The following is a 12,917-nucleotide window of genomic DNA, read 5'->3' on the forward strand; positions in this document are numbered from 1 at the left end:
TAAATTTCAAACAAGATATAATTATGAAGAAACTTCAATCAAGCAGTTTAGAGTACAGTAATAAGGAATTCTGAACAACTACATGATTATTCATAATCATCTAAGTGCTAATACAGATTGAAAGTAGTTCTACCATGTTTTGTTAGATGTAAACAAAACATTGGGTGTAATCATTGTATAATGAGTAATTTCTGTATTTATTTGACATCCCATGGAAAAATTTTGCTTGAAAAATATGTCTGACAATCAGAATCAATATAAAGAATACCCAATGACATACAACTATAACCAAATCTGATGTTATCATCAACAGGTTAACCTTTTTACTTTTGTACTTACATATTAATAAACTTAATTTGCATGGACATTTACACAATATAATGGAAAAAACTAAGCCAACAAATCCCAGCAATTACTACTATTTGTTTACATGTTTTAAGTTTTGTAGCATAAGTTACAGAAGTTACAGTAACTAGAAGTATCACTAAATGTGATTGTCCAAATAGAGTTATGATTCTTGTGCACTGCACTTCATCTCACTGCTTTGACCATTGTATAAAGTTTCATTGAACTCCAACCATCAATTTTCAACTCCAACCATTAGTCTTCAAGTTATGGTCCGGACAAAAGAAAGCAATAGAAAACAAAGGGCAATAACTCTGTAATTACTTAAGATAGAGTTATGGTTCTTGTGCACTGCACTTCCCCTTATTGTGCTTGACAATTGTATGAAGTTGTTTTGAATTCCAACCAGTAGTTTTCAAGTTATGCTCCAGACAAGGAAAAGTAACAAAGGGCAATAACTCTATAATTAGTCAAGATGGAGTTATGGTTCTTGTGCACTGCACTTCCTCTCAATGTGCTTGACCATTGTATGAAGTTATATTGAATTCCAACCATTAGTCTTCAAGTTATGCTCCGGACAGGGAAAATGCAACGGACTGCTGGACCGATCGACCAACTGACCACCGGGTGACTCCTATATACACCCCAAAACTTTGTTTTGGGGGTATAAAGACAGCATCCATTCTGTGTATTCATGCTATTGGGTCCAAATATTGACAATTGTCATTGCTATTAAATCCAACACAATTATTTTTTTTCAAAATTATTTGCATGAACTTCTATTTTGTTTTAAATTCTGTCAAAAAAGTAGATCATATCACAATTGATAACAATAATTTCACAGATAAACAGTACAGTTTCTTGGGAGCCTTAACAATTCAATATGTACATGTATCAGGTCTTGCGGCTACAAGCACCTGTTACTTTCGATCACTATACCATTCTTGGGAGCCTTCTATTCTAATTTGATACTTTCTTGTAAAAAATTAGTACACTTGTTTAGACACTGTGAATTCCTATGTGTTATCATGATTTGTTCCTTTGTTAATGAGTTATTATACAAATGAAATGTAAATAACTGCTTCACCTTTTCTTACATTCTGACTCTATCAGTCAAAATGATTAAATACAGTTTTTCTTTCTTTACAAATTTTGAGTGACTTGTTAAACTATACACAGTTGAAGATCATACAGTGTTTCTGTAGCATTTTAAAGAGTTTGATAACTATATCTAATCAAATATTTTCATAAAATTTAGAAACAGTAAAATTATTTTGTTTAAATAATCTTATGGTTAATTCTTGAATGAGTTTTTCCTTACAAATATAAGTTGTACTGAATTACGGACTCATCCACAGTCATGGACTGTCCTTCAAAATTTTCAAACTGTATCAGACAGATCCGTTCACAAATCTGGTGAAATTTCGATACCTGACAAAATTAGCCGTTAATTATGCCATTTATTTTCATTTTTCGTCAAATCATATTTCAACTTCAATTTGTTATTGCGTTGTCATATTGATCATGTTAAAATGTTATTTCTGTAAAAGATTCACTAGTCAGACTTTACATTCAAAACAACAGTTGGATTGTTTCTAAAATATATATTCCAGTTTGATTCATTGATTTCTTTCTTTCTTAGTGTAGATAAATCAGGTAAGTGTTTGGAACACCAATTTACACTAAATTTATCCATTAATAATGTGAATTTCACACTTTTCATATGAAATGAATCACCTAAATTTCACATTTTCAATAAATAATTTTAATAAACAACTCACCAATGCAGATCATTAGGTAAGGTTTGACCTGTGGCTCCACCAAACACATACAGATGTCTATCAAATGCCACCATGGTGTGACCATACCGTTTTTCTGGTGGAGGTGGGGAACCCCGTAATATATGCTCGGTTGAGATTCTTGTCCATCTGTAAAATGTAAATGTTAAACAGAATGTATAAAAACATTTTACCTTTAGATACAAGAAAACTTTACTACCTAGACGGTCATCACATTAAGTAAACAATCTGAGATTTTGTAAGCTTCAGACTTTCGTAGGTGCATTCATTTTTGACTGAACTGATTTGTCATGGAGGTTTTGTAGCGTTAAAGCGTTTGCTCGAAACACCTGTTCATATTATCATGCTTTGCTCTTAACTTATTCAAATACAGACAGTAGACCTGCGTATTAGAGGTATCAAGTCTTTTCCTTTTTGTTCATGTATCTTAAAAATGTCAACAAATTTCATGTTCCACATAAATACTTTGGATTTGACAATTATATAAAACAATTTATCTAAAAATAACATATTTAACCTTTAGAAAAGCTGGAGACCACTTTAAATCAAACTTGAAAGTAACTTACAGGTTTTCTTTGAAATTAAATTGGAAGAGATTATTGGTTATTTTGGCACCACTTTGTCCAGAGAACACAAACATTGCATCACGAGCTACTGCCAGAGCGAAGTTACAGCAGGTTGGCGGAATATCTCCAGTCTGATCAACCTGGAAAAATAAACCATCCATTCATGCTAGATTACATTCATGTATATACCTGTAATGTATTCACCAATGTAAGTTATATATTGATCTAGCCAATCTCCTTGCATGGGATTTATCTTTATTTTTACATATTATGTTGGACATCTATTCATTGCCTTTTTACCATCTTTTCAGTTAATGTTATATACATTTTTTTTCAACAAATTACAATTATTGAAATTTTCAACTTATGCTTGACATTAATTTAACAAATCAAATATTCATATCAGAACATTTATCTTTCATGAATAAAATTCACTATTGAAATTAATTACAGGGCAATAACTGAACAAAATTAGTGCATACAGTAAATGCTCTGCCATTCTACTTATGGGCGTATTTCTAATTTCTTCTAAAATAAATCTTAGTCACTAACAAAAATCTCAAAGTCTGCAAAGAGTCAAGTAGCAACAAAAAAAGGGCCATAACTCCTGTACAAACTAGAAATGTGTCCATAGGACACGGGTGCCCCCACCGCGCCACTGTTCTGTCAATCTTATGACTCTAGGTCAAATATTTTTTGAAAACTAAAGATTGAATAAATACACAAGCAAACCCCAAGGTGCATAAGTACACATGCTGACCAACATTATTGTAAACTTTCAGGCCTACAAGTGAAATACCTTTTGAGCTATGCATGAACAAGTTGAAAATTGCAAATTTATACTACTGTAAGTCAAGGGCAATAACTCTAGCAAAACTGAAAAAAATCCACATGCAAATTCCCAGGTGCATAGCTTCACAGTGATGTGAATCATTATTCCTGTAATTTAATGATGTTGACCATTATTCCTGTAAAGTTCGTTGATTCTAACTCAAGCACTCAAGGAACAAATAACAACATAATGAAACGATTTTTACTAAGTCAAGGGAAATTACTCTACAAATACTGGATAAGTCCACAAGCAAAACCCCAGATGCAAAACTAAATATGCTTAGCAACTTTCCCGTAAGGTTTAATGACTCTAGGTCAAATCCTTTTTGAATTACATGCGACACAAGTTGAAAATTGCAAAATTTATAAGTCAAGGGCAATAACTCAAAAAATACTAAATAAATCCAGACGAAAATAACCGGTGCACAACTACACATGCAAATCAATATTCCTGTAAAGTTTCATGACTCTATGTCAAATACTTTTTGAGCTACATGCAACATAAGTTGAAAATTGCAAAATTTTACTAAGTCAAGGGCAATAACTCTAAAAATACTAAGTATATCCAGACGAAAATACCCAGGTGCACAACTACACATGCTGGTCAACATTCCTGTAAAGTTTCATGACTCTAGGTCAAATGCTTTTTGAGTTACATGGGACACAAGTTGAAAATTGCAAAATTTTACTAAGTCAAGGGCAATAACATGACTCTAGGTCAAATACTTTTTGAGTTTCGTGCGACACAAAAGAGAACGGAGGGACGGAAGGACGGACAGAATGATGGACGGATGGACGGACAAGGGTAAATCTAAATGCCCGCCACTAACGTGGGGGCACAAAAAGAGGATCCAAACACATATAGCAGTGGTACAAATGTTGTATGTACAAATTTGGAGAAAATACATCATGAACAGTGGAAGAATCTTTCACAATATACCATGTGTGGCAGATTGAGCAACCAACCAACCAATCCATCATACATCCATCCAACCAATCCACCACTCAATTAATTAACCAACTGACAATAGTTAGGGAACAACTATACAGGGAAATGTTTGGCTCCAGTATACTTCCTTCAAACTTCGTTTGCAGGGTTATTGAATTTTTTATTATACTTTGATATGGCCATGCTGATATTTGACTCTTTTTTTGCAAACTCTAGAGACATATTTAAGATTCTCAGGTTCTTTTTATCAGAAATTTGTTATATATTTTGATATATACAATCTAGCGTACCTCCTCCCAGGTCCTAACTTCAGCAGATCCTGTCAGGGGAATAGTCCACATGTCATTTAATCTGGCATTACCATCGTAACCCGCAAATATCCATAATTTGTTGTTATACACAGCAGCTCCATGAGCCGCCCTAGCAACCGGACGTCTGAAGAAAAGCATTAATATTCATTATTAACCCATCTTTTAATTTAAACCAATCAAAAACTTTACTCTATATAGTATAGCTATAGTTGTTGGGTAAATTTTACACATTAACTATATTAAGAATGAAATATGGTATTGTGCAAACTGTTATATATATATCACAGCTTACATTTATATAACAGTTAGATAAGTCATACCAGAGCAGATGATGTGGCATGGCCAAGTGGTGAACGGGTCAGACTAGTAATCTAAGGATTACTGGCTGCTTGGGTTCAAACCCCGTAAGGGGCAAATTGTTGTTTCCATCAGCAAAGAACCTTTACACTTTACAGGAACGATTCAAGAGTGTTTCAATAAGCTTATAGCTTCCAACACAATTGAACTAAAAAGAATTAATATAAACTAAAATTGGGTTCAATATGCCTTGTATTATCCTTTAGTTAAAAAGTCAAATATATGTTCCAGATCAAAATACTCCTATAATAAACCTATTATATTAAATAAACATAAATACTTTTTTTCTTTTTGGTTGGGTTTACCTTGCACCCAAACAGTACAAGTATGGCAACTTTCCAGCTTTACTGGTGAAGGAAGACCTCAGGTGCCCCTTTATGCATAAGTTCAGGCACAATCAGGCACTTGAGTAGAACCACTGACGTTCTGTTTGCAATAAACACTGACCTTCTGTTAGCTAGAAACGCTAATACAAAAGTAACAAGCAATTATCATAGTATTGCAAGCAATCCATAAGTCCCCTACCGGTTAGAACCCCATCAACATTCTGTAGGGCCATTGGCCATTCACTTATGTTTCAATTTTTCTCTATTTTAAGTAAATTTGTTGGAAAAGTTCTTTAAAAGTGATCACAGGAAACAGTTTTTATGAACAGACAGACTGAAGGACACGCTAAAGTTAATATTTGAAACATCCCTGTTACCAAAATATAACATTTTAAAAGCAGAATTCTTAAAGAGGAGATAACTCTTGAATTAAGATGCAATTTCATAAAAATTTTCAGCTCTTTTTGACTAATCACAAATATTGTTATATTTGCCATGTTTTAAGCCTATTTGTTGCCAAGGCAACTGATATTTTTTCAAAATAGGAAGAACAGATAAGACATGCATAATCTCAACACTGCTATCTACCCATATGTCAAGTTTCATAAAAATATTTCCAGTACTTTTTGAGTTATCACTGGATTCAGTTTATGTGTAAAATTTGCCATATTTTCAGTCTATGTGTTGCCATAGCAACCAGAATTTTCAACATAGGAAGAAAAGAAAAAGACGTGCATAATCTCAAGACTGCCATCTTCCAATATGTCAAGTTTCATAAAAATATTTCCAGTACTTTTTGCTTTATCACTGGATCCAGTTTATGTGTAAAATTTGCCATATTTTCAGCCTATTTGTTGTCATAGCAACCAGAATTTTCAACATAGGAAGAAAAGAAAAAGACGTGCATAATCTCCATACTGCCATCTATCCATATACCAAGTTTCATAAAAATATTTTCAGTACTTTTCAAGTTAACACGGGATCCAGTTTTGTGGACGGACGGACTGACGGACGGACGGACAGACGGAGGGTAAACCTAAAGTCCCCTCCGGTAAACCGGTAGGGGACTAACAAGATAAAAATAATATATGACATACCTTCCCTCAAATTTCCACTGTACCCACTGCCCTGTAGCAAACTTATACTCATATAGGTCATTCTTATTGGTCAGGTTAGAATTGGAGTGGATATCTCCTGTATACCCACCTGCAAACATATATAGATTGAATGATAAGACAAAGATAAATAGTAATAGATTAAGAACTTTTCAGCATCTATCCAGGTCACAGCATCTATCCAGGTCAAGTTTGTCATAGACAAAGGGTTTAGTTTAAACAATACTACAGTTCAGTATAATTAAATACATGCATTACCGAATAGATTCTTGAGAACACATGCCGCTGTTTCGCATTTTTTAATATGCATCACACACATTTTTTAATATGCATCACACAGGGTGAAATGTTTAGAAACAGCTTAATGCCATGATGACCCTGGTAGTTTTAAAAGTAAAACATTACTGTGAAGTAACATTGTGCTATTATGTGGAAAGCAAAGCATAACCAATAGGTTATTATATGATATGCAGATAAAAAAATGCTGAATTACTGAATGAGACATCAATTTTTATGCAAGAATAGTGCTTATAAAATGTATCTTTTTTGTGCACTAACATCTGCAGAAGCCTTCAGACTTATCAAGTCCCCATGGGGTTTGGGCTTTAAATGAATCCTTTTGCTTCTGCAGATATTTATCCACCAATAAATGTGCATTAACCGTCCACTGATGTACATAAAAGCAACAAATATTATATAATTGTTATACCAGTCAATAGGAATAAACATGTCTTCATTTACGATCTTAAACCCATTATGCCCAAAAATTTAAATTTTTTTTCTCAAAAAAATTTTTCTTTTAGGAGTTTTTAATTCCAAAAAAATTACCATTGGCCCTTACCACAACCCTCTTTTTTTTCTGTTTCTTTTTGGGGAAAATACAATTATAGTGAATTAGTAGTTACTGTAATTTGTATGGAAGTCAATATATTACATTGTTTAGATTTTGCTTCCTTTTTTCACAAAATCATATCTTGCACTACTTTTCTTCAAGTAACAAGCAATTGAATTATATAACATTATGTTTGCCTTGTCTAAAGAAGTAAAAAAAATATTCATTTCTGAGGCATATTGTGCATTTAAATTTACTTTTGAGAAGACAAATTTCATTAAAAATTGTGTGCCAATTCCCTTGTAACTTACCAAATACAAACATGCTACCCTCATGCACTACAGCAGAATGGTGGTATCTTGGTGCTGGTGGTAACCCTGTTGTAAATGCCCTAAAATAAAGAACAAAAATATTCATGCTCAATGTTAAATAACACACAATAAAATTCAACATTCTAAAATTGACAACTTTTTGTATTGCAAGGTCACTGGTCCAGGCATTTTATCCTTTAATTTGTTAGTGGTTACACAAAGATTAAATTTTTATCAATAACATGTTTCATATTTTCGTCCTCAATTCATAAAATTGCTGTCTATATATGAGCAAAAATGCCAAAAGTTATTTCTTATATTGATTTCTGTTCAGCAAAGCCCAAAAGTACTGTACATTTCACATTTTAATTTTATCAAAATAATACAATCTTTGAAAGGGGCTGACAGATATGTTAAATTCAAGCACATTACATGTACGTAACATTAAAAAAAAAACTTCAGAAAAAGATTATTAAATACTATTATGTTAAATCATCTGTATCATAATTAATTCTTTAAGCATAAGTGGCCAAAATGACTGCTAGTACAGAGCCAGTCCACCCTTAAAATCCTCTTAGAAGACTCTTTTAACATTGCAGGGTTTCCCTTTTTATCTGAGGCAACAGATGTGCCAATGAAAACAGCCCATTTGGCCAAAGTTTAACAGGGACATTTAAATCAACAGGCTGAAAATACAACCGATTTAAATGTCAATTCAACTGATGATATAGACCGCCAATCTGTTAATAATTGAAATCCTGCAGTGACTACTTGAACTAATATTTTAATATTTCCAGCCACCGATGTTGTCCAAGGACAGCTTAAAAATCAAAAACAGGCAAAAACATGAATGAACTCGTTGATATAATGGTTAACAATTTTTTGCTTCACATAAGAATGACCTACCTTCCCCATGACTTGTCCTTCACATCAAATCTCAGCAAATCATTTAACATATTTTTTCTGTAACAAAAAAAGAATGATTTTTACAAAGTACTACAAATCATCTATAAGCAATTTAGTGCCACCAGTGTTGGTAGTTTTCAATCCGGATCACGGCAGTAAACCACATTGAATTTCCTAGAGCTCAGTTCAGACACCATCACAACTTACCATATAAATCCTCTATACTCCAAACAGTTACAGGAATATGAAATTTGCAGTTTTTCACTAAAAACTGAAACAAATTGTTGTTTTGCATCTAATTATCCACCAAACAAGCTTTCCTCACACAATTTATAGCAAGTACGGTAAAAATTGCTAATTACACCAAATTATCAGTTCATGTGTGCTTTATTTCGATATGTAATTAATGTATAAATCATAATGAGAGTCATAACTATATTAATACCTTTGTATTTTTCTTCTAAAAGGGAAGCCGTTAATTAATATTTTCATCATATTAATGATGTATCATAGTTATCATCATGCATTAAAAATGTTTTTTGTTTTAAAAAAAATGTGTTTCTTTTTACTCATTTAATTAAGTACATTTACCATGTGCATAAAACTATACAAGGTATACATTAAGTTAAGCTGGACTTCGTCAGCTGTTAAAGTGACTTATTCACTATTAAGACCAGTTCACTATTAAGACCACTTTGGGTCAGTCCCGTTAGTGGTCTTAATAGAGAGAATATACTGTAATCCCAACATGAATCAGAGATGACAGCCAATGATTATTAGACTCAATCACTGAGAACAAAGCTTACGGAACCTTGTTGGTTCTACTCAGGTGCCGGTTTGTGTCAGAAGTAATGCACGGAGGGGCACCTGAGGTCTTCCTACACCAGTAAAGCTGGAACGTCGCCATATGACCTATACTGTGTTGGTTGATGTAAAACTCAATCAAATAGACCGAGACCAATTGTCATGGAAAAATTATGCCCTGCTCAAGGATCAAACAAGCAACCCTTGTATTACTTTCCTCTATATCTGATGCTCTTGATATAATGCTATATTAAGCCAACTTACCCATTATCTCCGCCAAACACATAAACAGCCTCTTTGTATGCAACCACTGTATGTTTACTTCTCCTACAATGTAAACAATGACTTGTAATCTATATAATACATTATATCTTCCCATTTAACCCCCCCCCCCCCAGTAAGTTCCACCCCTAATCTGCTGGTAATAAGAAAACGCCTGCTTTGAATTTGCAAAAACTTATTCCAAGTTCAAGGGACTTCACAATCAAAATACACAAATAAAAATTGAGCTACTAACAGTATAGAGCCTGGCAAAAATGCACAGTCTTTCAGGCTGGCCTGCTTCTATACTAGTGGCAAAGGCTAATCACTTTTGGTTCAAGCCTTTTAAACTGATAGGGACATGTATTAACATGGTTACCATAACAAAATTGGGGATATTTAACAAATCAAAACATTCACCATTTTGCAGATGATTACATATTTGATTTATAAATGGTGCCATTTACAAAAAGTTACAAATGTACATGCATTTAAAATTAATCTTCACATTTTTCTTAGAAATATCAAAATAAAATGGAAAATTTCAAAAGTTTTGTCCATTATTTCAACCTCTTTCTTATGCAGAAAATATCAATATTTACATGTTTAGTAATTCTTCCATTACCTTCAAACCAATGTATGTACAAAATAACACATTGCAGAACATTTTCTATCACTTTCTAATCTTTGTTAATGGAAACGTAACTTTCTATCAACAGTTATCTATCTTCTTTGGTAACCCAGGCTATTTACCATATACATGTAGTATTAAATGTAGAATGATAAACAGCAGGAAAAATTCAGGCTAATTCTGTTATCTACAATACATTTTTGTGTGAAATATGTGCGTCAACAAATACGACGGAAAAAAAATTACCTTGCCCCAACAAATTCATCACACTCTGGCATGCATTTCCATCTATGTACTGTTTCAAATGGTCCAAAGTCGAGAGTAAGACATTCAGAACTCTCTGGCCAGTTGTGGTCAAATTCCATACCTCTAGACCGTGCTATTGCCATCCTTATAGTGAGACAACTTTCACTACTTATACATCAGTAACATCAGCAACGTCAAACTTTACAATCACACAACATTGTTATGCATATATCTGTAAATATAAAACATTCATACAATCAAAACTATGAATGATTGCATTAAAATTGTATTATGATAAAAGGATATAAGGCTATATCTTATGGAATATCTTTAGAAAATTTATTATAATCTGAATTATATTGTTTTCAAAACCTTATGGTCGATTCAAGAAAAAGATGTAACGAACCAGTAAAATGACTCTGTTATTTAACACACATGAAATATTGAACGTAAACAGAAAAAAATCATTACAAAATAAAGTTATCTGCTTTTTCAATTTTTTTCTTTTATTAAGGTTTTTACTGTTTAGCAATGACTTCAAGCATGTGTCCTTCACTCTTAAGTTAATATACTAACATAATTATAATGTTTTTCTTTCATACTATCATTTAGGAAGTGTTCTTTTTTTTCAAAATTCAAACAATAATTTTTACAACAAATACATAGCTTTATACAGTTTAACCTGAATATAATTTACTTGTATAAAGATCCTTTTTAAAATTTCTTTCTGTTAACTTTACATATAATTTTCATTATTATCTTTAATATTGACCTTCCAGTTGTATAATTATCCTTTGAAAAATTCATTTGCTCAAAATGTTAAGATTATATTCAATAACATATATTACGTTCTTTAACATGCCAAGTGTTTTTAAAAGCAGTGTTAGCATTCATACACATGACCTAAAAGTCTTCATTCGAAATAGTTCTGGCTTGTAAAACTTTATAAACCGCTTTTTAATATTATTGTTTTTCATATGATGCGGCATGTCATAGCAAATAAACAGGTACGCTGAAGCTCTCAAGCTACATCCGAAATACTTCGGGAATCGAACCCACGTGTTAAAAATAAAAAGCCTAACGCCCAATAGTTTCTATAAATATACGGTTTTGAGATATTTGCTTTTTGGGCAAAGCCAAGGTTTGGGACCGACATAAACTCCCTAGACAAGCTGAAACGCCCTATATATTGGGACTAACCCCTCCAAGTCAAATTTGATTGAGAAAAGAATTTTCAGCAAACGGGGTATTTTTCCAACTGTCGCAAAATGAAAAATGTAAAACAAACGCCTTTTAAAACTTAGGGAAACCCCCAAAAGAAAAATTGCTTTTAAAGAATTTTTGAACCTAACAAAAATTTCCCATTTTTGGGTTTTAAACAAATAGATGATTACAGGTAGGGAAAAAAAACAATAAAAGAATTTTCCCTTTTTCCCAGGGTTAGGTAGGGACACGTATTTTTCCGTTTCCCTTAACCTTTTTTCTGTAGCCGCATTAAAATTTAAATTAATGTGTTTTAAATAAGTCAAAAGGGGGTATTAAATTTTTAAAATTTGGGGCCCGCCCTTTAAAATAACATAAATTTTTCAAAAAATTTATCAAAAAATATTGTCAAAAAAAAAATACACATAAATTTTGGGTGAAGATAATTTTTTAATTAAATTTAAACAAAAAGCATTACACCCTTTTCCCAATTTAGACCCAACCCCCCTTTTAACAACTTAAAAAGGGTATATAATATATAACTGCAAAAAAACCGGGATTTTCAGAAAGTCACAAAAATTCGTAAATTTTAAAACTTTAAATTTAACTTTTTTTGGAAAAATAATTGAAACAAAGCCCATTGATTTTTTACATTTAAACCCCTTTTAAAAATGACATAAAACCCAACCCCAATTTTGTTTAAATTTAAAAAGGCCACCACCCCCTAAATAAGAATATTTTTGTAAAGGGCAGAACAAAATTAAACCCCATTTTCATTTTTTAAAAAGTTTTATGAATTTATGGGGAAACGGGGGTTCAAAAGATTTTTAAAAAATTCCCGTATATATAAACCGCAGATGCCCAAACCTACTGTGTGGAAAAACGGTAAAGGGTTGCCGAAATACAGGCATCTGAAAAAAATTTTAAACCGAAAATTTACGGGGGAAAAATTTAGTTTTAAACAAGGGAAATTTCCCGGGGTTTAAAAAAACGAAAAAGGGGTTTTAACTTAATCAAAGGGTTAAAACCCGGGTTTTCCCGGGCCTTCAAAATTTTTTCCGGGTTTCAAAACCGTAAAATACCCAAAAGACCTTTCGATTGGGGAAGGGTAATTTATTATATAC

General features: G+C 32.5%; 1 protein-coding gene across 1 annotated transcript in view; it reads right to left on the reverse strand.

Moving 5' to 3' along the window:
• Positions 1-10,843, reverse strand: part of LOC132727269 (leucine-zipper-like transcriptional regulator 1) — a 44,692-nt gene extending 33,849 nt beyond the window's left edge. The window contains exons 1-8 of the mRNA XM_060712693.1: positions 10,591-10,843; positions 9,717-9,779; positions 8,649-8,705; positions 7,743-7,822; positions 6,582-6,690; positions 4,781-4,925; positions 2,711-2,850; positions 2,127-2,273 (exon numbers count right to left, since the gene is read on the reverse strand). Of these exons, the coding sequence (XP_060568676.1) occupies positions 2,127-2,273; positions 2,711-2,850; positions 4,781-4,925; positions 6,582-6,690; positions 7,743-7,822; positions 8,649-8,705; positions 9,717-9,779; positions 10,591-10,733 (884 nt within the window). The 5' untranslated portion in view covers positions 10,734-10,843. The remainder of the gene's footprint in view (positions 1-2,126; positions 2,274-2,710; positions 2,851-4,780; positions 4,926-6,581; positions 6,691-7,742; positions 7,823-8,648; positions 8,706-9,716; positions 9,780-10,590) is intronic.
• Positions 10,844-12,917: the final 2,074 nt, after the last annotated feature.

The sequence above is a fragment of the Ruditapes philippinarum genome, unplaced genomic scaffold (assembly GCF_026571515.1).
Source record: "Ruditapes philippinarum isolate M1 unplaced genomic scaffold, ASM2657151v2 ctg756_1_1_1_1, whole genome shotgun sequence".
Lineage (NCBI taxonomy): Eukaryota > Metazoa > Mollusca > Bivalvia > Venerida > Veneridae > Ruditapes > Ruditapes philippinarum.